The sequence below is a fragment of the Cyprinodon tularosa genome, unplaced genomic scaffold, assembly GCF_016077235.1.
Source record: "Cyprinodon tularosa strain WSP-4 unplaced genomic scaffold, ASM1607723v1 ctg400, whole genome shotgun sequence".
Lineage (NCBI taxonomy): Eukaryota > Metazoa > Chordata > Actinopteri > Cyprinodontiformes > Cyprinodontidae > Cyprinodon > Cyprinodon tularosa.
The window spans coordinates 979936-1004463 of NW_024039120.1; the positions used below are offsets into that span (position 1 = coordinate 979936).

The window sequence follows — 24528 nt, forward strand, 5'->3', positions numbered from 1 at the left end:
GTTCTATACAAACTCTACATCTGGATTATTTTTGACAAAAACATTTTTGTTCATCATTTTATGAAGTAACTACAGGTGAACAGGTGAAAATAGAGTAGTGTTACTTAAAAAAATATGACTAATGTAAAAAGTATAGTGCAGTATAACAATAGCAGAAAAACTTGTTGTTCATAAAGTTACTCAAGAATATATACTTCCAAGCGCTGGTGATTTCTGGGTAAGATATTTTTAATGTAAATGGAAGAGTTTGTATGTGTTTTATGAATGAAATAAGAAACCTGTCTGCTTACTATGCCAGTCACTACTGTCACATTTTACAGTTTTAAACTTAAAGCACCATTTTGCAGCTTTGTACAAAGTTGGAAAAGGGGGCACTGCCTTACTTCGTGATCCTGAGGTCATTTTGTGGTTAAAGCTGTTTCTTACATTTTGTGCAAGCAATCAGTTAAGAAAAAAAAAACTGATGTGAGAAATTTTAAATGTTTAGGTTTAGACATAAGATGTTTAAGTTATTGAAAAATGTACAGAGATCTTGTAGCGCAGCTCTTTAAACTGCGGCTGGAATTTTTTTGGGCTCCTTAACTGGTTGAACTGATTGGTCACCTGGACTGGATCGTCAACTAGAGTGGCTTCCATCTGGGAAGGAAATTTAAATACCCATATGATTTGTGTTGGTTAGTTACCTACTCCCTTCCAAAAAAAGAAAAATCCCAAACAAACAAAAACTGTGAAATGACTTAAAAATATTCAAAGGTGAGTGAGTACCTTTGAAAGACACAATTAATATAAAACACAAGGCCAGTTCTATCCAACACTTAAGGAGGGGCTTAAAATTAGCAGGAGAAGCAGGTCCTTAATGGAAATATTTCTCAAGAATAAGTTGGCTGTGAGTGTTAATACCGCTCAGCTCCGAAGTGATTAGTCTTCTCTCTTAAAGATCTGTTGGGGAAATTACATCTCTTTTTCTAACTTTTTTTTCAAACTTCTTTATTATTTTCAAAAAACAATCCCTTTTATTAGTCATAGAAATGGTGGGTAAGATAGCGGGAGAGGAGGGGGACTCTCAAAACTCAATGTGTGTGTTTGGACCTGATAATAGAGCCTGCCGACGACATCCGGCACAAACCCAAAACTTTAATTACTAAGACATCTTCTCTCTTTTTATGTCACTTTGAGTGCATTCACTCTGCGCTTTATGGCTATTTGCCATGCAAATGATGGCGTCTCGAAACGATTTGTAGCGAATGCTTCTGTAACCTCTGAAAAGAGAGAAATATCGAGAAGCTTTATGAGGAAATTAGCAGCTGTGCTGTGCTGCGTATCCTGTGTGCCATGCAGCTCTGTAAGGGTAAGGGTGATCCTACACCATTCTCCTACACATCTATGAATCAGGAAAGAGTAAAGCTGGTTGTAGAGAGATGGCAGGAATAGTTCTGCTACCCAGATGTTTCAGTTATAAAGAAAGTCATAACTGCATCTTGGTTTAGATACACAATATGGTTACATTCCAGATCATTCAGATTGTGTTTAATTAAAAAAAAAGTTTTGTGCTTTTTCAAGACTTCTTAATATAATATTTCAGAATATTTTATCACTTATAATTACATTTATCAACTATTATGGTGATGTAATTTGTAGTACTGCTGCCTTGGTTCAACTTCGGCCTAGGGGTCTTTCTGCATGGAGTCTGCATGTCTCCCCATACATGTGTGGGTTCTCTCTGGGTACCCCAGCTTCCTTCCATACTTGGGTTCATAGGCATCTCTAAATTACCCTTAGGATTGAGTGTGTGTTTGCATGATCATTTGTAGAGATGCATCCAGTGTTTTCTGATCCGATACCGGCTGAGCATATCAGCCGATCCAATTTAACTGTTTCATGAATGAACACATTTTAACACATTGTTAAAAAAAAGGTAAAAAATTAACATACATGTAGTTTATATTATTCATCAATAAATAAGTAGCAAGAAAAAGAGGAATAAGAGTTCCATGTTAAGTGCATTGGATTTAATTTCCACTATCATTTTGATAGTGGATATTAAATCCAATGCACTTAACATGGAACTGTTATTCCTCTTTTTCCACTATCATGCCATTGATTTGATAGTGGATATTAAATGACCAATATCCGATCTAGATATTGGATCTGTAGTTATAAGTCTATGTGCATTTCTGGGGTAGAGTGGCAACCTGGCCAAGGTGTATCCCACCTTTCATAGGCATAGGCATCTGCCCTTGATGGATAAGTGACAGAAAATGGATGGATGGGTATAAAGGTAAGCATGATTTTCTACTGATGTCATTAAATAAGGAAGAAACATTTTCACTTATAAGGGTAAAAATGCTATCAAAAGCTTATGGTCTTGCGTGAAAAAAATGAGTGAAATTCTACTGAATATCATCAACTCCTAAACTGGTTTGATCACAGATAAAAGCTGTACTGCAGCACAAAATAAGGATAAAAGATCCAAGCAAAACACATCCCAGCCCAATCTTAAAAAAATAATAATTAAAAAATAGGAACAAATAAGAAATAAAGTGTCTGACACATAACCATCTAAATAGTAATTTTTAAAGCTACAGTGTGTAATTTTCAGCGACATCTAACGTCCAGACTGCAGACCGCAGCAACATGAACATCTCCCCCCCACCGCTTCTCCCCCCCAACAGTACGGCGAGCGTTACGGGACAAAATGTCTTCCACGACGTCTGCATCACCTACCTTCTCAAGTGAGGAGGTTTGTTTACATAGATAATTTTACAGATAGTATTTCATTAGTCTGTGTAGGGTATAGATTTCAGTACCATCTCAGTTCATCTCTCTCAACTTGCCGTAGTTACTTTCGAGCGTAATGGGCGATCTCGCAATCGCTAGTTTGTTGGCTCTGCGCTGCCATAGCGCAAAGATGTCTGCCTCCATGGCTGCGAGACCCGCTCCTATGTAATTATAAATAACGAATTCTAAGGCAACGCAAATATTAAGGTTAAGAGGCTGAGCTCGTAGATGATGATAAATAACAAAGTTATGTATAATATATTACATTTCTGAATGTATATCCCTGTAATTATTACACACTGTAGCTTTAAGGCTTTAGTACCCAACAGGCTATGGTAAGAGAGAGCAGACAACGTACAAAAAACACAACAACAAAGAGCGCTTAAACGATTACTCGAGAAAGTCACAGAAAAAACAACACATAATGCACTGCAGCTCAAGCACACTTGGATAATGCAAAACACCAGCAGCATATTGACCTTTGAATGAAAGCTTTTACCAGACACAAAATTAAGCTTGTTCAAAGGCCCTGTACCTAAATCCTAGAGAAGGAAACCTAAGAGATAACCTGTAATAATCTGAAAGAATTGTGCAAAGAGAAATTGATCAAATACATTATACAGGTGCTGGTCATAAAATTAGAATATCATGAAAAAGTAGATTGATTTCAGTAATTCCATTTAAAAAGTGAAACTTGTATATTATATTCATACATTACATACAAACTCATATATTTCAGATGTTTATTTTGTTTAATTTTGATGATTACAAATGACAACAAATGAAAATCTCAAATTCATCATATCAGAAAATTAGAATATTACTGAAGACCAATAAAAACAAAGTATTTATAGAAATGTTGGCCAACTGAAAAGTATGAACATGAAAAGTATGAGCATGTACAGCACTCAGTATTTAGTTGGGCCTCCTTTGGCCTGTATTACTGCAGCAATGCGGCGTGGCATGGAGTCGATCAGTCTGTGGCACTGCTCAGGTGTTATGATGGCCCAGGTTGCTCTAATAGTGGCTTTTAGCTCTTCTGAATTGTTGGGTCTGGTGTATTGCATCTTCTTCTTCACAATACCCCTTCTTCACAATACCCCATAGATTTTCTATGGGGTTAAGGTCAGGAGAGTTTGCTGGCCAATTAAGAACAGGGATACCATGGTCCTTCAACCAGGTACTGGTAGCTTTGGCACTGTGTGCAGGTGCCAAGTCCTGTTGGAAAATGAAATCTGCATCTCCAAAAAGTTGGTCAGCTGCAGGAAGCATGAAGTGCTCTAAAACTTCCTGGTATGTGGCTGCGTTGACCCTGGACCTCAGAAAACACAATGGACCAACACCAGCAGATGACATGGCACCCCAAACCATCACTGACTGTGGAAACTTTACACTGGACTTCAAGCAACGTGGATGAAGTGCCTCTCTTCTTTTCCTCCAGACTCTGGGACCTTGATTTCCAAAGGAAATGCAAAATTTACTTTCATCAGAGAACATGACTTTGGACCACTCACCAGCAGTCCAGTCCTGTTTCTCTTTAGCCCAGGCAAGACGCTTCTGACGCTGTCTGTAGTTCAAGAGTGGCTTGACACAAGGAATGCGACAGCAGAAACCCATGTCTTTCATACGTCTGTGTGTGGTGGTTCTTGAAGCACTCACTCCAGCTGCAGTCCACTCTTTGTGAATCTCCCCCACATTTTTGAATGGGTTTTGTTTCACAATCCTCTCCAGGGTGCGGTTATCTCTCTTGCTTGTACACTTTTTTCGACCACATCTTTTCCTTCCCTTCGCCTCTCTATTAATGTGCTTGGACACTGAGTTCTGTGAACAGCCAGCCTCTTTAGCGATGACCTTTTGTGTCTTGCCCTCCTTGTGCAAGGTGTCGATGGTCGTCTTTTGGACAACTGTCAAGTCAGCAGTCTTCCCCATGATTGTGTAGCCTATAGAACTAGACTGAAAGACCATTTAAAGGCTTTTGCAGGTGGTTTGAGTTAATTAGCTGATTAGAGTGTGGCACCAGGGGCCATCAATTTTGAACCTTTTCACAATATTCTAATTTTCTGATATGATGAATTTGAGATTTTCATTTGTTGTCATTTGTAATCATCAAAATTAAACAAAATAAACATCTGAAATATATGAGTTTGTATGTAATGTATGAATATAATATACAAGTTTCACTTTTTAAATGGAATTACTGAAATCAATCTACTTTTTCATGATATTCTAATTTTATGACCAGCACCTGTATGGTCAAACCTTGGGAAAGGTTATATTAGAAGATAGAGTTGTTCTAATGGCAAAAAGCAGCCTTTAACAGCTGAGGCTTTTCTTTTATTCCCTGTGTTTGAATTATGTATATATGAAATAAAAGAAAAATAGGGTGAACATGTAGAACATTAAGATGAAATTAGCTACTTAAAATAAAAGATTTTAAAAGGAGAATTTCATTATTAGTATTTGGTTCAAGTAGACCTCCTATTTTTTTTTTTCCACAATCTTCTTTTTATTGAACTTTTCTCTGTCTCGGGGAGGCAGTGTGTGCAGGTTGTGTGTGGAGAAGGAAGTTGGCAGCTGTATATGACACAATGCAAAGTAGCAGCTAGTATACTGGTATTTTTTTTCAACAAATTATGCAACGATTCTTTATGCAATGAAAAGTTGGATGTTACCTAACTTCCCAGGAGGAAGACCCATCTCAAGTCAGTATAACTTGGCTTTCTTCTTAGGCAAAATTTCAAAATCATCTCTTTTTTTTAAACCATCAATATTAAATATTGCATAAACTTTTAACAAGTAGCAAACTACTTTTTACTTACACTAAAAAGCGTAACATAGTTACTGATTAGGTCACGGATCACGTTTATTTCCTGGGAAGTCTGTCCTTGAGTCTGGAAGAGGCAGCAGGAGAAGACAGCGGCCAGTTTTTCACTTGGCATTTCGTTGAGGTGGGAGGACTGCTGAATCCTGAACCGGGAAAGAAAAAGTGCTTAACAAAAAAAACAACACCTGAATGTAAAGATACAGCCGTAGACAGCTTCGCACCAGCAGCCTACATCTTTACAGCATAGACAACACTGATTAAAATAAAAGGCTTTGGGCCAAACTCAGCACAGGTGAGTTAGACATTCATGAAGCAGTCTATATATTAACAGCTAAGAGACAACACGCCATGGGAGGTATCTTAGGGAGAGGTGTGTAAAGTGAGCATCAGTGAAAAAGACATTAAGATAGCAGAGTGTTGGCTTCTTAATCTAATTAGAGGTTGAAGAACAGGTTGGTGGTGCTTAGCTTCAGTGGGACAAGGTCCAGAGAGTGAAGCTGGCCTTCTCTTAAGCTTTCTATCCATTGTTCAGATGTTTAGCTAATTTGTGTTGTTTTTTCTATACTATACTCCTGTTTAACACCAGTAAGCTTAACAATAAAGCTAGATTTTCTGTATATTTAAAGCTATAATATAAAATTTCAGATATTCAAGTCTAGCAACTTAGGGGAATAACATTAAATAATAATAATTAAAAAAAAACCTGTGCTGAGCTAAAAACAGAGGCATTCTTTCCAAGGAGTTCTGCAATATGTTTGCTAATTGCAGGCGTTTTAAATAATGTGTCACACAATCTGTTTGAGACTGGAAACATGGGCAAATCGTACAAACAATAAGGAATTTATTCAGCATTTTCAACCCAAGGACAGAGTTTCTTCAACCGTAAACAGCCTTTTCTAATTAAGCTTGCATTTTGAAGAACCTGCCAGCTTACCCATTGTACAGTATTTATAACTATGACTTCGAAACCAAATAAGATTGGCAAAAGAAAAAACTTAACAAAAGATAGATTAAACTAAGCATAGAAAGTATTTTTTGCAGAAAGGAAGGGACAATACATTAAAAGGTAAAGAAAAATAGCAAATCAAAGGTGATTGGGGAGTGGTGGTTCTAGTTTAGTCTTTTAAACGTAAGAGGAAGTGACCAATTTGTTTAAAGACAAAACACGCTTAAAGTTATAAAGTATTAGTTATATTTTGCTTCTAAGGACCAACATCAAAAAAGACTAATAAGCCAGTTCCCAGACTGTCTGCTGAATTTAGATTGTTCATGCATAGATATGCTGAAAGGAAAAGGTCTAAAAGCAACAGGAATTGGTAGGAAATCTGCAAAATCTCAAAAGAAAATCTTTGAAAGACATTTATAAGGTTGGAAAACAATAAAAACATGGCCACGTAAAAAAACATAAACCTTAATTCATGCTCTTTGTTTGTTACTTTTACCGTACTTGTTCTACTTATACAAGACTATTGCCAGCCCTGTTAAGCTTTGTACTACCTCTTCAAATGAATTCATATTTACCTAAACATGTTAGAACCATAGAGCGTATATATTTAAGCACATTCATTCAGTCAAACAAATTCCAACACTTTGAGCTGCACCCCTTTGAGTTGCCATTCAAAAAAAGTTCAATAGTGTAAAAAAAAGAGACAAGGTTAACACAGGCTGGAGAATGCATTTCCATTGGGAAATCATCTTACACTTGTAAGATATGAATGCTGTTTTGATTCATTTCATTTTTAAACTATCATTTTGTTAAAAAAATATCCAATGCAATTTTGTTTCAAGACTTTTAGCATAAATACACAATAAAATATATTCAAATCAGGATATGCAAATAATACATGCATAATCATATATAATGTATTTTACATAACCTTTACGTGCCTGATTTGCATATTTAAAAGCTCTTTCTTTATCATTTTCTTTTCAAGGTGTTAGAAATTAAAATGCCTTTCTCCTGAATGGCAGTATACGCACCAAACTAAATGTATCGTGACCTGAGTTTGATCGCACATACCTGTACAGATGCTGCAGCAAGGCATTAAGGGTCGACCTGTAGACTTTTGGCAAACTCTCTATGAAAGTTGAATATTTCTTCACCCTCTGCTTTTCCTCCTTTTCGTCTGCAAAAACCGCACAGAAAACATGAGAAGAAAATTAATAAATGGCTTCATATACTGTATTTAAATATGGATAAATATAGATTCAGTTACCCTGAAGGCACCCTGACCCTCACATGGAACAACTTTTGGATTGCTAGATGATTACATGGCCCAGTAAGCAGCAGTTGCCAAACAGTCTCATGGTCTCAAACATACATCTAAACTAGTTTAAGAATGAAAGAAGCGCATGATAAACATAACCAAGATTACTGACTTTTTTCCAAACAAACTAGATACGGGTTATCAGAGATGGGCTCAGAAAGGATTAATAAGAATTAATCAGTTATTCAGTGGAGAAAATATTAAGAAATTTAAGCAATTACAGGATAAATTTGGATTATGCTCAAAAGATTTCTATAAGTATTTACAATTAAGGGATTATCTTCTATCACATAAAGAATGGCCTACATTGAAACAAAATACTTCACCTTTAGAAATATTTTTGATAAAATGTGTGGAGGAAAATAATAAGAGGAAGATCATATCTAATCTATATAAACATTTACAGGTGCATTTCTCTGACAGCTCTATAAATATAAAGCAAAAGTGGGAACTAGAAATTAATATTGTTATTGAAGATGAGGAGTGGGAGGAGATTTGTGAAAAAGGTTTTAAGATCACCCACAGTCCAAATTGGAAGGAATTTGACTGGGAAAAAAATACTCAAGTTCACGTTACCACTGAACCCACTGCATTATATACTGGGTTTGACCCCAGGAGACGATATTGGGAAAAGGGAAGTCCAGTTACTACAGATTCTGCTACTAGTAGCAAGAAAAATGATAAGTTTGTCTTGGCTCAAGCTTTTGCCTCCAACCCTTCAACAGTGGCAATAAAGATTGAAGAATGTGTATATAAAGGAAAAGATAACAGCAGAACTTCATGTAAAAATGGACATTTTTCTGAGTGTTTGGACCCCCGGTATTTCCCACTTTGGATGGCCACTCTGATATAAATGCTAAGTGTTATAAAAAGCTGCTAGTCCCCTTGACATGTCTCTCTCTTTTAATGAAAGACACTGGATATAAACATTTCTCTTTCATGTGAGCTGATGAGAACCTCTAAATGTCAATTGCCAAAATGGACTTAAATGTTTGCTGAGATCCCCCCCTTGTTTGTTTGTTTTTTTTTGTTTTTCTTTATGTAAGTGCATGCATAAATATACATATGTATGTGTGTTGGATTCCTAATAATCTTAAATAAAGAATGTACCAAAAAAAAATAATGAAAGAAGCACACTATTTTGAAGGAAATGTATGAACACTGTACCAAAAACCCAGGAATTCCACTATGTCAGCCAATAAGGGTGGTTGAGCAACCTGTAATTTTCTGACAGTTAAAAAAGCGCATCAGGTGTAACTTAAAACATTTTCCCCCGTTTTTAATATGGGTTTTATGTCTATATAAAGCCTGTATGCATATATATTATAGAAAAACTGTACCAAATACAAACTAATGCTAATTGTTCTTGACTGAGGTTGTTTGTCTTATGATTTCATGCTGACATAGAATTGAAATAAAGTCATAAATTAGTTAAAAGCACATTTCTGTATACTGAAAAAGAAAAAAGTCTTCTTTTTCAGCAAGCCTGGTGTTCTGCTTTTGAGTCTTTCCAAACACTACCTTTCACCTCACATACCCAAAGCTGACACCCAGTATGGATAGAGCTCCTTGGTCAGAAGTGCATCCTCTGTGTGGGATAAGAAGCTCTTCAGGGTATCCGTTACATCTTCTAGCTTATGTTCCTTCTTCCTCAGCTTCACATTGCGTGCATCACGAGTGAACTCCTCCAGAAGAAGGGACACACGGGCAGGGTCCCCAGGAGTCTGGTAGACCCCCTTCTGGCACAAACCTGGATGAAGAATGTGGTGATTTATTAAGAGAACAGCAGAATACTGATTTTACTTGAACCACCTTATGATGGATTTTAATACTTTCCCTGTATATAATGACATTTAAAGTAATATAAGTGTTGGTAGTGTAAGTGTATAAAAGTGTAAGGTATTTTTTCAGAATCAGAAATACTTTAATAATCCCAGAGGGAAATTCATTTTGTTACACGCTCCAGTTACAGTTTTATATAATATATACACACATCCAACTACACAATATAATAAAGATAAAAAAAATAAGAATAAAAAGATATAAAATATATACATAAATAGCTCTTCTGTATATATATATATATATATACCTCAGATGAAGCGTGGCAGCAACTGCAGTGATGAAAATAACCCGGAATGGTCCGGTACTGCATGCTCAACTCTGACAAACTCTCCTCTTCCAGTTTTGCTTGTGCAGAAATGTATCTTTGCACGCACATAGCTCAGAGTCTGCGGTTTATGCTCCACACTGATGGTTTGCTGTCAGCGGTATGGCTCTTCATGCTCTCGCTACTTAATAAACTATGTGGCTGATAATCCTCTGCAAAGCGTAAAAAATTCCTTTGTCTAACTATCAACATTTTATTTCTTCTTCTCACTATCAAGATTTTATTTTATTTCTTCCAGATCACAAAAGGTGATGTTAATAATTTTTTTATTTCTACCAATAATAATCAAATTGTTTTTTTTATTAGTTTTTCATATTAAAGCAACAAACACCCCATCCAGGGCTTACAAAACAAAACAAAACAAAACAAAACAAAAAGACTCCATAATTACATCACAACGACATCACAAACAAAAAAAAAAAAAAAAAAAAAAAAAAACTATCAACAAGACAATTACTACACCCGCACATATAACCCATCTTCAAGACATCCATGGGTTGGAAACCAAAAACATTAGTATGAATAACAATCATAATAATAATAATTCCGCAAAAAAAAAAAAAAAAAAAAGGGAAAATGCTTATTATGCTGAAGCAGATTGAACCTCGGATTCAAAATAGGAAATAAAAGGTTGCCAAATCTGGAAATATTTCTTAATGGTACCCTGTGACGTATATCGAAGATGTTCCAGCTTTAGGTGTGCCATTACCTCCTCTATCCATCGTTTATATGTCGGTGGTGCTGCCTTTACCCAATTAAATAAAATCAATCTCCTGGCCAACAGCGAAGAAAATGCCATTGCCTTCTGTTGAGCTGTCGTTAATTCTATCCCCCCCGGTGCCACACCAAAAATGGCCACCAGAGGGACCGGTTCAATATCTTTCCTGAAGACAGATGAGAAAGTTTTAAAGATTTCAATCCAGAATTCTTTGAGTTTGGGGCAGGACCAAAACATATGGGATGTGTTGGCTGGCACCTGTTTGCATCTCGGGCAAGTCGGATCGGCTCCCTGAAACATTCTTGCCAGTTTATCTCTGGTGAAATGAAGCCTATGTACCAATTTAAATTGTGTTAATCCATGTCTAACACACACTGATGAAGAATGAATGTATTCTACCACCCACCTCCATTCATTATTTGTGATGTTTAGCCCTAGTTCTTCTTCCCATTTTCTTTTTATATGGTCGAGGAATGGGGAAGTCATCCTTTGAATATTAGTGTAGAGCATAGAAATTGTCCCCTTCATAGTCGGATTCATATCTAATAATTCATCTATCCACTCACTCTGCTATGATTCTAAAGATGAAAGGAATGTCTTTTTTACAAAGTCTCGAATCTGAAAATATCTGAAGTAGTTGGTTTTTAAGGGGATTCCATATTCTTTTTCTAACTGAGCCGCAGACATAAGTATTCCATCCTTAAACAGATTTTTGACAGCTTTTACCCCAGCTCTATGCCATTCTTTAAATGCTGTTCCTCCTAAAGCTGGAGAGAATAGGTGATTATTGTAAACAGGAGCAGATAGGAGCGCATTTCTGTTTCTAAAATGGGATCTGAATTGGATCCAGATTTTTATAGAATTTCTTACCACAGGGTTATTTGTATAAAAGTGCTTACTTAAGGGCAGAGGTGCACACATCAGGAAATTCAGAGATATTGGGCTAGATGCATACCTTTCCATATGCACCCATATTGGAGTTTCCTCTTCATCTAGCTGTGAGACCCAAAACAACAATTTATGTAAATTTAGCTGCCCAGTAGTAATGCATATAATTTGGTAGAGCTAGGCCCTCCTCCTCTCTCTGTCTCTCCAAAAACTGTCTTCTAATCCGGGGGACTATTTTGTTCCATATAAAGCTGGATGTACATTTATTTAATTCTTTAAAAAAAGATTTTGGAATAAAAATTGGTATTGTCTGAAATAAAAACAGGAACCTTGGCATTATGATCATCTTTACAGAATTTATCTTACCTGCTAATGAAATTGGGAGGGTGGACCATCTTTCCATATCTGATTTAGCCTTATCTGCTGTTACTATAAAATTTTGCTTAAATAGATCTTTATATTTGCTTGTTACCGTAACACCTAGATATTGGAATTTGTCTTTCTTTGTTGTAAAAGGATAGGCCTGGAATGATAATTTCCTCGCCTGTTCATTAATTGGAAACAAAATGCTTTTGTCTAGATTAATTTTATAACCTGAAACCCCCCCAAAGTCTTCAACAATACCTAGAGCCACCGGAATGCTTGTGGCAGGATTTGACAGAAAAAGAAGCAGATCGTCAGCGTACAGCGAGAGTTTATGGTTTTGTATCCCTCTGTGTATTCCGCCAAGCTCAGCAGCATTTCTCAGCTTTATTGCCAGGGGCTCGATTGCCAGATAAAAGAGCAGGGGCGACAAAGGACACCCTTGTCTTGTTCCGCGAAACAGAGGGAATGGGTCAGATATTATACTATTCGTTCTTACCATAGCTTGAGGATTTGCATATAGTAATTCAATCCATGTGCGAAATTTTGGACCAAATCCAAATCTCTCCAGGATCATAAATAAATAAGGATACTCTATTCTGTCAAAAGCTTTATGGGCATCCAAGGATATTACAATTTCGGGATCGATATTACCTTCCCCAGTGTATATCACGTTGAAGAGTCGACGGAGATTACTAGAAAGTTGTCCACCAGCAACAAATCCTGTCTGGTCGGGATGTATTATCTTACCTATAACAGGCTCAATCCTCGCTGCTAGTACTTTAGTCAATATCTTATAATCACATCCTAGTAGACTCACTGGGCGATATGATTCACATTTAAATGGATCTTTATTTTTCTTAAGAATGACTGAGATCATAGCCTGTGACATTGTTTGGGGTAAGGTTTTTTTTTTCGAGGACTTCCTGATATACTCGTACGAGCAGGGGTATCAATTTAGAGGCAAATGTTTTATAAAATTCACTCGGGAACCCATCCGGGCCTGGTGCCTTGCCTGTCTTCATGTTATTAATCACTTTCTCTATCTCTGTTGCAGTCAGGGGTCCCTCTAATCTCTCTTTATCTATCGTTTGTAAGGTTGGCATTTCCATATTTTCTAAAAACATTTTTACTTTCTCCTTATCATTTATTTCAGAGGTATAGAGATCCTTATAAAAAGACTTAAATTGGTTGTTGATACCTTTCTGATCGATAATCTTATTCCCCAGGTTATCCTCTATCTCCACTATCATACCAGCAGCTGCTGACTGTTTTAGCTGGTGGCTGAGGAGCTTCCCTGCACGATCCCCATATTCATAATAGTTCTGTCTCGCTCTAAGATATTGATCCTCCTCATGCTGGTTTGTTAAGATATCATATTCGGTTTGGAGTAAAATACGCTTCCTGTATAATTCTTCAGAAGGGGCCCTGGAATTCACCAGGTCAACTTCTTTTATTGCCTTTATTAATTCTGTGGTGCGTTTTATCTTCCTTTTCCTTTCTCCAGCACTATATGATATTATTTGTCCTCGAATATAGGCCTTCAAGGATTCCAACAGAACAACACTACTTATTCCGGGGGTATCATTAAACTCCATGAAAAAAGCTATTTGTGAATTTATAAATTCCGTAAAATTGTCATCAGCCAAGAGCCTGTTATTAAAGCGCCATCTTCTTTGAGGCGGCGTGTTCTCTGGAAAACGGAGTTTTAATATGACTGGGCTGTGATCCGATATTACTATACCAGAATATTCAATCCCTGTTACTACAGGGATCAGTTTCTTGTCCAGTAAAAAGTAATCAATCCTGGTATACGTTCGATGAGGTGAAGAATAAAATGAGTACTGCTTTGAGGTTGGATTATTGTATCTCCATGGATCGAATACACCATATACCTTACAAAAGGAGTTAATGCAGCGCGCTGATTTACTCAATGCACTGGGTGTTGGACTAGAACGGTCCAAAGTTGGATCTAGGACACAATTCAGATCTCCCCCCAGAATCAGATTATGAGTGTCTAAAATTGGTAATAATGAGAATAAGTCCATAAAAAATTGAACATTATCCCAGTTGGGAGCATATATGTTTACCAGAACTACTGGCATATTGTATAGTTTTCCAACCACAATAATATATCGTCCATGTTTATCTTTTATAGTGCCGGTTTCTACAAATTGTATGCTCCTATGTATAAGGATCGCCACTCCTCGGCTCTTGCTGTTAAAATTTGAGTGAAAGACCTGATTAAATCCCCCCCTACTTAACTTAAGGTGATCCTTGTTCATCAAATGTGTCTCCTGTAAATACACAACTTCTGCTCCATGGTCCTTCAGATGTGAAAATACCTTGCTCCGTTTAGCCGGCTTATTTATTGCCCTCACATTCCAGCTAATCAATTTTGTGTCCATTAAATTTGTCTCAATGTTTGGTACAATGCCAGAAAATTAAAGCCTTTGGCAGCAAAAAAAAAAAAAAAAAAAAAAAAAAAAGGGTCTGGAAAAGGGAGGCGGGTATCATACATACAAACACAATCAATACAAAACATAAAACATAAATAAACACAAACATGGAGCTCTTTAACGAGCTCTCCTGTGGCCAACCGGTCCACCAACTCCTGCACACCAAGCTAACCGTGTGCGGCTCCGTGCATTTCGCTCTTAGTCCAAAAACCAAAGTAATATCACTGAATTTAGCTACCATAAAGAGGTACACTGCCATAATAATAACCAGGGAATATAAAAATATGCGTAGGGAATACAGCGTGTCTTAGAAAGAAATGAGTATAAAAACCATTCCGAAAAAGGAAAAGCAGGGAAAAAAAAAAAACAAAAAAAAAAACAACTACCCATATGCAAACCTAGAATCTTTTTTTTTTCTTTCTTCCTCTTCTCCCCCCCTCCCCCCCTCTCTCTTCCTCCTTCTCCCTCTTCCCTCCCTCCCCCTCCCTCTCTCCCCCCTCAACCCCCCCCCCCCCCCCCCCCCCCCCTTTGTTTTCCCTTTTCTCTTTCCCTAGAGCCACAAACTTGTATAGGATTGATAATACATACTCTGTCTACGTCCATTTTAGCAGCATAAACCTGTGAATTATTTACTTAATCAGAATCAGATCAGTCCAAAGGTCTCACCCAGGGTTCAATTCCTTTTTGATGTAGTCCACAGCATCCTTTGGGGTGTTGGTATTTCTACCAAAAGGAATCCCTAAATTATATCCAAACCATATATTTTTATTGCATACTGTTTATTTTTGGATAAAGAGCCAGTTGAAAAGGTACTTAGATCTTTGAATATTTCTCTCTCATTGTTCTTGTTTCTATCTATTGAAATACAATGTTTCCTTGTATTGTCATTAAAACATTTTCTCTGTTTTCTTTAAATATTTCAACATTTTAGTTAATATATTCATTCAATTTAGGTCTGCTTGTCATGTACTTACAAGGCAGTTATGTAGGTTCTCTCTGTATTGTTTTTATATCATAACCATGTGAATATAAATCTACTTTGAACCCTGAGCAGTGGTAACAAAGGGGGCAAAATTGTCTAAGAAGAAAAAACAATGTTTTTGTTCTTTGCTTTTTTGGAGCAATGGAGATTTTATTGATCTGTGTGTAATGCATAATAATTAATAGTAGATTAGGAAGTATTTGCTTTTGAATTGAAACATTATATGTCTAAAACCATTCCTTTATTGTACATTTTGTCAGCTTGTCTGTCTGCTATATTAACCAATATGATGTGTTGAACTAGATCTGCTATTTTCACAGCTTTTGTGACACACTTTTTGTAAAAAGTAGGGCATTAATTCATAAAAAAGTTTATTTGAATTCTTAAATTAAATTTTTCTTCCCAACAGCTATGATGAAATGCATGACAGCATTGTATCTCCAGTAATAATAGTATCTAGGCAAGAGCTGTCAGTCTGGTAAATATACATATATCATCTTTTATAACTCGAGAACAAGCTTTTATCATAATTATCCAAAATACAGACAAAACAAGTTAACATTTGTGTTATATGGGTTACAAATACTTTTGAAAAGTACTTTTGAAACCTACATATTTTGTAAAGGGCAGTCCCCCATTGAGAGCAAAGTGAATATTAAACCATTCTTTTTTTGTTTGTTTCTTTTCTAAAAAAACACAAATAAAATACAAATCGAGGTAATATAATGTAACAACAGTGTCCCAAACAACAATTTAAAAACACGTCCATTGGATGAATCGGCTTCTCAAGAGAAGAAAATGTGATTTATTAATACAGAACTTAGTTTTCCAAAACCCCAGTTGTTTAGGTAAACATGTTGCAACTCACCGTACTGAGTGACAAAAGCAATGCAGCTGTCAACTATAATAGGGACGCCATTTTTGGTCAGTTGCTGGCCACCAAGTGCCCTTCCATCTGTGCCTGCAGCCATCGTGATTGTTGAGTGCCACAGAGCAAAGTCCATCCTGTTGAAGCCGTGGATGTAAAGCGTTCTGTTGGAAAGATGTTATGAGCTGAAAGCATGACTAAACATCACCTAATGCTTACATGTTGGGAAAAAGCACTTGTGAATCATTTAAAAAAAACAACCGACAAGATGAAAAGAATCCAAACACGCTTCTACTAAGCATACATCTATAAACAAAAGCAGGCTTCCCATGAGGTTTGATCAAAAACACACAAACAAATAGCAATTAGCTCCGTCGTGGTGAAGTCTCGTTGCATTATTCTAAAAAGGAGTGAGAATTTTTTGCTGCAGATTGTTGCTATCTTAATCCCCTTCTACTTATCTCAGGCATGTCTTTAAGTACCACAGATGGCTACAGTTCATCAAGTGCATTAGGGATAACTAGACAAATAGTCAAAGCTAACAATGTTCATCTGTGCATATACTGCACTGTTGCTATAGAAATAAATATAACACCAATTTCCCATTTCTTTTTAAAAACAAAAAGTCCTACCTTCCACTTTCCACCAGCAGAAGTACTTGGATCCTGTCCTCACCCTCAGTATGTGTAGAGACAGCTGCAGAGAAAAAGGGTAGCAAAGAAAATGTTTTGACCCTTTTTTGACTTGGCATTAAAAGTTGTATGATTTATCTGTTAGATAAACTTGATGGAATAGCTTTGGATTCATGTATACTTTTTTTTTGAAAATGTACAATAAATACTCATCTGAGGTAAAGTTGACAACAATCAAATATCTAAATTTTTCACACAGCTGTTTTTTTTACTTTAAAGTTGTAAAAGTTCTTAGGTATTTTATCAAATATATTACAGATATAGATGTCACACCAATACAATGGAAATAAGATAACATCCTTAAAAAGTTTATGTTTATACTAAACTAATATAAAAACGTAACGGAAAAGCATTGTATTTAATGCACAGAAATGAAAGTCAAATAATCTGGGATTCAAACTGAAATAAAAACGCAGGGAGAAATAAAAAAAGAAGACACACATTTATTACCATGGTAATATATCTAATATCCTTTATTATAACACCACAAACAGGCTTAATTTAGAAGGCAACCAGACTTTCGCTTCGTTTTTTTGAAGACTTTTCAACATCTATCCAGGAGTCTTTGTCAATTCAGTTGACTCATAGCAAAGCAAAATCTAGTTGGAGCGCTCAAGTATTTAAGTAGCATGGGGGACTAATTACCTGCACACATTCCAAATTAGATGCTAATCAATTAGCCCCTCTTTGTTCTTCTGGATTATTGTAGCTCTTAGGTTTGCATGGACTCTGTGACTGGTCTTAAGAATCATAATGGGAGGGCTTACTGTACTGTATGTAACTTCTTGGGAATGGGTTCCTTTATTTGTAAATGCGTGGAAGCTGAAACCGCAATCCTTCCCCTCGGTTCAGTGATGATTTTTCTCTTTTCACAAAGATGGCTTCCTTAATGCCTCTTTCCACTGATCTCTATTTATTCACTGGATTGCTAACGGCCGAAAAAAGCGAATCCACCAGCTGCCATATTGGTACTCCCTCCTCCCACAGAGATTCACAGTAAATATACCTACGTGTTTAGCATTTGACTGCAACAACAATCAGTTTGTCGACCGTGGGAAGATGTTTCACAGGTAATTTCACAGTCAGTTGATGTACTAACCAAGAAACCCATATATATGACGATGTATCGCATAGTATAGTATGTAGTGTAACATTAATCAGGATATCCTGGACTGATTAGAAGATATTGACTGAGTTAGCCATTGACATTGTGTCTAACATTAGATAATAGAAAGTAGAGTAAATAGAAAGTAATTGACTTGTACACTTTTGTTGTGTTTGTTGTATTTCTCATTTGAAAAAGTCGTGCTGAAACTAAAACATTTTTAAAGGCTAAAGCACAGACACAGCATAAAAGCATATGCCATTATTCATGCAAAATTTGCAAATAGGTAATTACTATAGCATTACCAGACATGCACTTGTAATTGAGTCTTGATGTAAAATCTTGAAAATCATATGTAATATGTGATTACCACAACAATGTCATCAATACATGTCTAATAGACACACATCATCAATTTAGGACTTTTGGCACATCAGAATCATTATGCTCCATTAGCAAATTAATTTTGTTGTGATGGATTTGTATAATATGGTATGTTATATGATTTATAGACTTCATTCTGACTATGCAATGTGCCTATCTTTTATTATAAGTTAAACCAATCTATTTATGCTATGAAACACCAAGTGTGTGTCGAAGTGATGAATTTATTTTTATTCTAAAAGTCTTAAGCCCCCCTGAAAATGAGAACATCGTCATTGTTTGATGCTGTAGCACTCATATTGTTTACATTGCAACAGGTCTAACTAGGGAGTACCAATATGGCGACCAGTGGCTTCACTTCAACCCTGTACTACCAACGGGCAATCAGCAATCCAGTGAATAAATAGAGATCAGTGCCTCTTTCAAACCTTCTGTCTGTTTGTGGTTGCCATGACCTGAATGACTGAGGATTTTCACGACATGTTTATTATAACACACTGGAAAGATATTGAAACACAAATAACCATTTTATTCTTGCATTATAGTAGAAATACTAATATGATTTCAATATGCAAGAGCCCAACCATCCACCATGTAATGAATGTTTGAATTGTTCTGTAGAATGAAGCACCGGCCATGTTTGAATAATGACCGCAAAGCGATTACAACAACCCCCCACCAACATATTTACAATTACCTCCCTCTGACCATGCAACTGCACTTAGGATCACTGGCAAAGATAGAAATAAGCCTTGTCAGAAGATCAGTATGTCTAACTTACACCCAAACACTTTCAATGACCAGCTGTATCTCCACCTTTATTCAGACCTGCAAAAAACCTCTGAAGCCGTATAAGATTCCCAGCTTATAGGGCTTCACTAACAATCCACTCCCCAAGAAATACACCGTGACATGGTTAAATGACCGAAGACATCTATGGTCAGGTAATCCCTTATAGCAACTGGTATCAAAGCATCCTTCACCTGCAGTTTGCTTTGTGGGTACACTCGCTGTTGAATAATGCAATCAACCTGGGCTTACACCCTTTCCATCCCTTTCCACCTAAACCACCTAGGGATTAATGCCAGGATCCTGTTTGTGGTGTTCAGCTCAAAATTCAATACTATCAACCCAAACATCCTCCACCAGAAATGGACCAACATTGTTGTGTTTGCCTTTTACCCATCAGTGGATCACCAACTCTCCAACTGACAAGAACTAGAGATAAGGTTGAGGAAGATCTTTTTTTATCTTGAGAACAATTAGCACCAACAGCCCCCATGGGTATGTCGTCTTCCCATTCTTCTCCCTTTACACAAATGACTACACCTCAGTTGACTTGTCTCTGTAATCCCTGAAGTGTGCATATGACATTGCTGTCATTGGTTTGATCTAGGATGATGAGGCTGCATACAGACAGAAGGGTACATCGGGCAGTCCACTAATAAGGTCAGAATTGCATGGTGGTAAACCAGCTTAAACCATTGAGATAATGGAGTTCTTGAAAACTTTCCCCACCCAGCCTCCCCTCATCATCCTCAACAACTCTACTGGGGATTACCTATAGGGACAATCTTTTCTTGGGACCTGAGCTGGTTCTCACGCATAGATACTCTTCAGTAGAAAGCCCAGAAGAGAATGTATTTCTTGTGTTTGCTGAAGCAGTTAAACCTTCTACGGGAGCTTCTGTTAAATACCTTTAATCTACAATGGCATTATTTAGTCTGAACTTCTCTCAATCAAGGCGTTGGATAGTTATAGAATAAAAAAGGAACCACTAACATTTCCACAGACCCCTTGTATCCTAGACACAAGCTGTTTAGGCTTTTATTCCTTAGGTGTCCACTAAAATAAGCCACCACAGAGACTGTTTCTTTAAAAGGCTGTCACTGATGAGTACACAGAACACCCTTTTAGTCTGAGTACATGTTTGCAAGATCACAGCCTTCTTTTTTTTATTATTAAAAGAAAAAAAAATCCTTGTTTTTATTTCCTCTAAAGTTGATATCATCATACCTAATGCTTGAACGCTGTGAGCATTCAGCAGTCAAATTCTTGGGTTAAGCACACATTCATGCCCAACACAGCGGATTCTGAAATGTGAACTGTAGGTCCAGAAGACTGTTGGAATAATACATATGCAATATGCCAGAAGTCTTATCATTTCATAATCTTATAGCCTTGTTTATATGAAAATACATATCTAAACAGACATACTGGAATAGCTTTGAGAGAGTCGAAAAGAACAAAAACTGAAATCCTATTTTTACTTGAGCAGTTATTTTCATGTCAACAATTTGAAAATAGTAGATCAAATATAAATTTCCAGCCAAATCTGGATCCATAGAAAAAGGCTGTAGACTTGTTCTATGTATATCCAAGAAAATATCTCGAGGGTTGTACACTAAAATAAAAAAATCTATTTTAGGTGTGATAAATACATGCTCCCAACTCTAATGGTACTGTTACAAGGTAAGCAATAATATACTTTTGCACTAGCAAACAGGAATTTTAATATCTGTGGTCCCTGTCTGACGCTTAAGCTTGTTAAAACTGAATAAAACAAAGGGAAATGTAAGAGAAACAAAGGCTGATAAATGCAGAGTAAAATGTTAAGTGCATTCTATTGGATTTAAAGATTTCCTTTTTCTAACGGGACATATGAATTCTTCCTTTCTGCCACCTTCATCCTTTGCAGATTTTAACGAGTGGGAATCGGGGCACAAAGAGAGTGTTATTTTCAATTTTCACAATAAAAACATACAAATGCAAATAGATTGCTTTGTTGGTGATATTCAACTCATCAGTAAATAGAGAAAGTTAATGGCATTCTTCATCTACACAATCAGTCTTTTGAAATCGGAATAAGGGAGCATGATACAGAGGAACGGTGCTGAGGGACTCTAAAGCACAGCCGTAATCTCTTCGGGGGCTTCAAACAGCTGCTTGGATCACGGCAACAATCGCACACCTCAGAGAGAAAACAGAAAAAAAGGGAGACGAGGCTCTGCTCAAATCTCCTAGCAACAACATCTGGCACTTTCATCACTCTCAAGCACTGATTGTGCTCCAGTAATGGATAGAAAGATGAAAAACACAGAGAAAACGACACAGGACTTCATCTCAGCAAACCGCCAATTTCATGAGACTGATTACTGGCTTAATAACTACCTTTAACCTGTATTTAAATCAATTCAAAGATACGTTAACAAAATGCTTAATTACCTATACAGATTAAGCATTTGCATGTATGGGGAGGGGGGTGCTCTTTATCTTGGCTAAAAAAGTAATATGCAGCACATTATAAAAAAATACACAAACTAGCTATATTTTGATTTAACAGTAGGGAAGGCGATTGTCTCAAGTTGATTGACAAGTCTTTAGTATATGCCAGTTGATGTTGATCCAGAAAGAAAAAAAAAACAATCACACAAAGTCTGTCTTCTTACTTGTTTTTATATTTTTTTCTGGCACATTTTCAATGGCACTATGTTTTATTTTGATCCAAGTAAAGAGAAAAGAAAGCCAAAAATTTAAGGGATTGACTTGAGAGAAGTTTATTAGCAGCGTTATCAGGTAAAATGGAAAACACTTGTCATAGCTGTTTGAACAGACACGCAGCAATCCTAATTCATCCAACAAGAAGCTCAACTGAAATGTGTTTGTTTCTTAATCTGTTTGTGTGATAAGTCTGCAGCCTTGTTCTCACCAAAGAATATATTTTATGCATGTTCTTATGACCAAATTATAAATGTTCAAAGCTGTTTTTTCCCTTTACCCTAAAGTTTTTTTTTTTTTTTTTTTTTTTTTTACTCTAGGAACAAATGATTCTGACAAGCAGATGTTTTTTATACCCTAAATGGATAAAAAAAACAAAACATAGTTTAGTTTTTTTTTAACATTTTTTGGTTGTTGTTTTTGATCCTGTTATTTTAATTTCTCTTGTTAACATAGTTATTATGAATAGAAAAAATCTCACCAATGATTTTTGGAACAACACTCAATTGTTTGTCTCCTGGAGGGTTTTTTTTTTTCACTTCCACAAAACAAACATTTATCATATATTCATTTTCTCTATGCAAATCCACAACAATTGTCAGGATTTTTTTTGTCTTCTTCATCTACCAAATAGTTTATTACCATTTGAGGAAAATGAAACCTTCCCAGTTGGTAAATCTTTACCTGTTATTTTTTTCATTCACTGAGGTAGGTCAAAAAAACCAAAACGCCCGCCCTATCCACTAGATCCCTCAATCACTGTATAGAGTGGGGACTATTTACTGGACTTTATAGAGAACTCAGTTAACTGACAGTTCTGAAACGTGATCAGTATTTTTTGCCTCTCGCTGGTCACATAACTCCGCCTCCACTGCGCAGTGCCTGAGCCATCTTTGTTATTACTCAGCCTATGGCCATAATGCTTTGTGAGAAGAGCTCTCCGCACAATGCATTCTGGGATATATCTGCTCATCTATTGACCATGGATGATCGCTACTTTTAAGGTGCATTGTGGGAAATTTGGAGCCAACTACTTTTTCACCCACTATATATAGTGCCCTATATAGTGATTAGGGTGGACGTTCAGATACCACCATGGACTGATAGCACCAGTAATCATGGAAGTAGAGAGGAGCAGGATAGCTCATCTATGATAAGTGAAAGGAATAAAGGTACCATGACATTCTTCTTTTGGAATGTTGTTTCTCACCAAGTATAGCAGGGTTTATTTCTTGTTAATTATTCTTCTTTTGTCTGATAAAAAAATATCAGATTCTCCCTAAATAGCTAAAGTGATAGTCAAAATCATTCTGAATATTGTGTTCTATTAGGGTTTCACCTGGTTACTCCTATGCATCAATCTATGTACTCTTGGAGTAACTGTAACTTTTAAAAGACTGATGGATGTCAAAGTCTTTTAGCCTTTTAGCCAAATTCAAAGTGTAAGACAGGGTTTCTTTTAAGTTATTTTGTGATTTTACAAGTCAGGTTGGAATTGGTATTGGGTGTGGATGTTGAAATTAATCTAAACTTTCTAAAATTATAAATGAAACAATTAAACAGGGTAAAGCTGGAGAGGTTTTATTTAGGAGGGTTACTCTTTCAACTAGGGGCAAGATGGTTTTGATGAATTGGTAACACTTTACAACAATTTATAAATGGATAAGTATCAATTTATATGATAATCAGTTAAAAAATGCATGTAAACCATTTATGGAAAGAAAAATAGACAATATTGCCCTGCAATGTTAGTTTAGTTCTAACCCCTAACATCAGTCAACTTAAGACTTGAACCAAGCCTTTATTTTTAATTGAGCTTTCCCTGTCAAGTTGGACTTAGGCTTACCCTGGCTTTATATCTTAATAAATTATCCATCGACTTGTTATAAATGGTTTGGTTGTAATTTATAAATGAAATTTACCATTGCCAAACTACTTCTTAATCTATAATAAATAGTCTCTTTACATTTACAAATGATAGTGAGGATTTATTATTACAAATAAAGTGTAACCAGTTACTTTTTTACTTATACATGAATAAGAATTTGCCTAAAACTTTTAGTATTTACATAGTTTATTTATATCGTGTAAAACTTTATTTAAAGAACTAAAATGTAATTAAAAATCTAAACCATAAATAATATGTATGGAAGATTACATATACTAAGTGTAAATTTGTTTACATTCCTCTGAACATAATAAATTGACTCAGAAATATATAATCCTATACATAATTAATTCATGATATCTGATATAGCTGGATGCCACATAATGATCAGAGCATGTATAACCAGTAAACCAGTGATGGATGCTGTAGTGGAGCATGTAAGAAACACTCAGTGACTTTAATTGAAAACTGGGTTTATTTAATCCCTCAGTGCTACACAGGGGCACCTTTTATGTGGTGGTGTCACTATAGAGAACATAACAGCTAATCCCATGTCATAGACCATGAATCCTGAAGCTATATTTTTTCAGCGCTACAAAAACCAACATACTCGTGACAAACCACAGTCCCCTTCTGGCTCCAAG

The 24528-nt window shown here is 36.2% G+C and overlaps 1 protein-coding gene across 1 annotated transcript in view; it reads right to left on the reverse strand.

Moving 5' to 3' along the window:
* Window positions 1–24528, reverse strand: part of zmp:0000000660 (arf-GAP with Rho-GAP domain, ANK repeat and PH domain-containing protein 2) — a 172498-nt gene that overhangs the window by 39743 nt on the left and 108227 nt on the right. Inside the window, exons 13-17 of the mRNA XM_038298182.1 lie at window positions 16950–17013; window positions 16318–16481; window positions 9407–9619; window positions 7623–7728; window positions 5598–5745 (exon numbers count right to left, since the gene is read on the reverse strand). Of these exons, the coding sequence (XP_038154110.1) occupies window positions 5598–5745; window positions 7623–7728; window positions 9407–9619; window positions 16318–16481; window positions 16950–17013 (695 nt within the window). The remainder of the gene's footprint in view (window positions 1–5597; window positions 5746–7622; window positions 7729–9406; window positions 9620–16317; window positions 16482–16949; window positions 17014–24528) is intronic.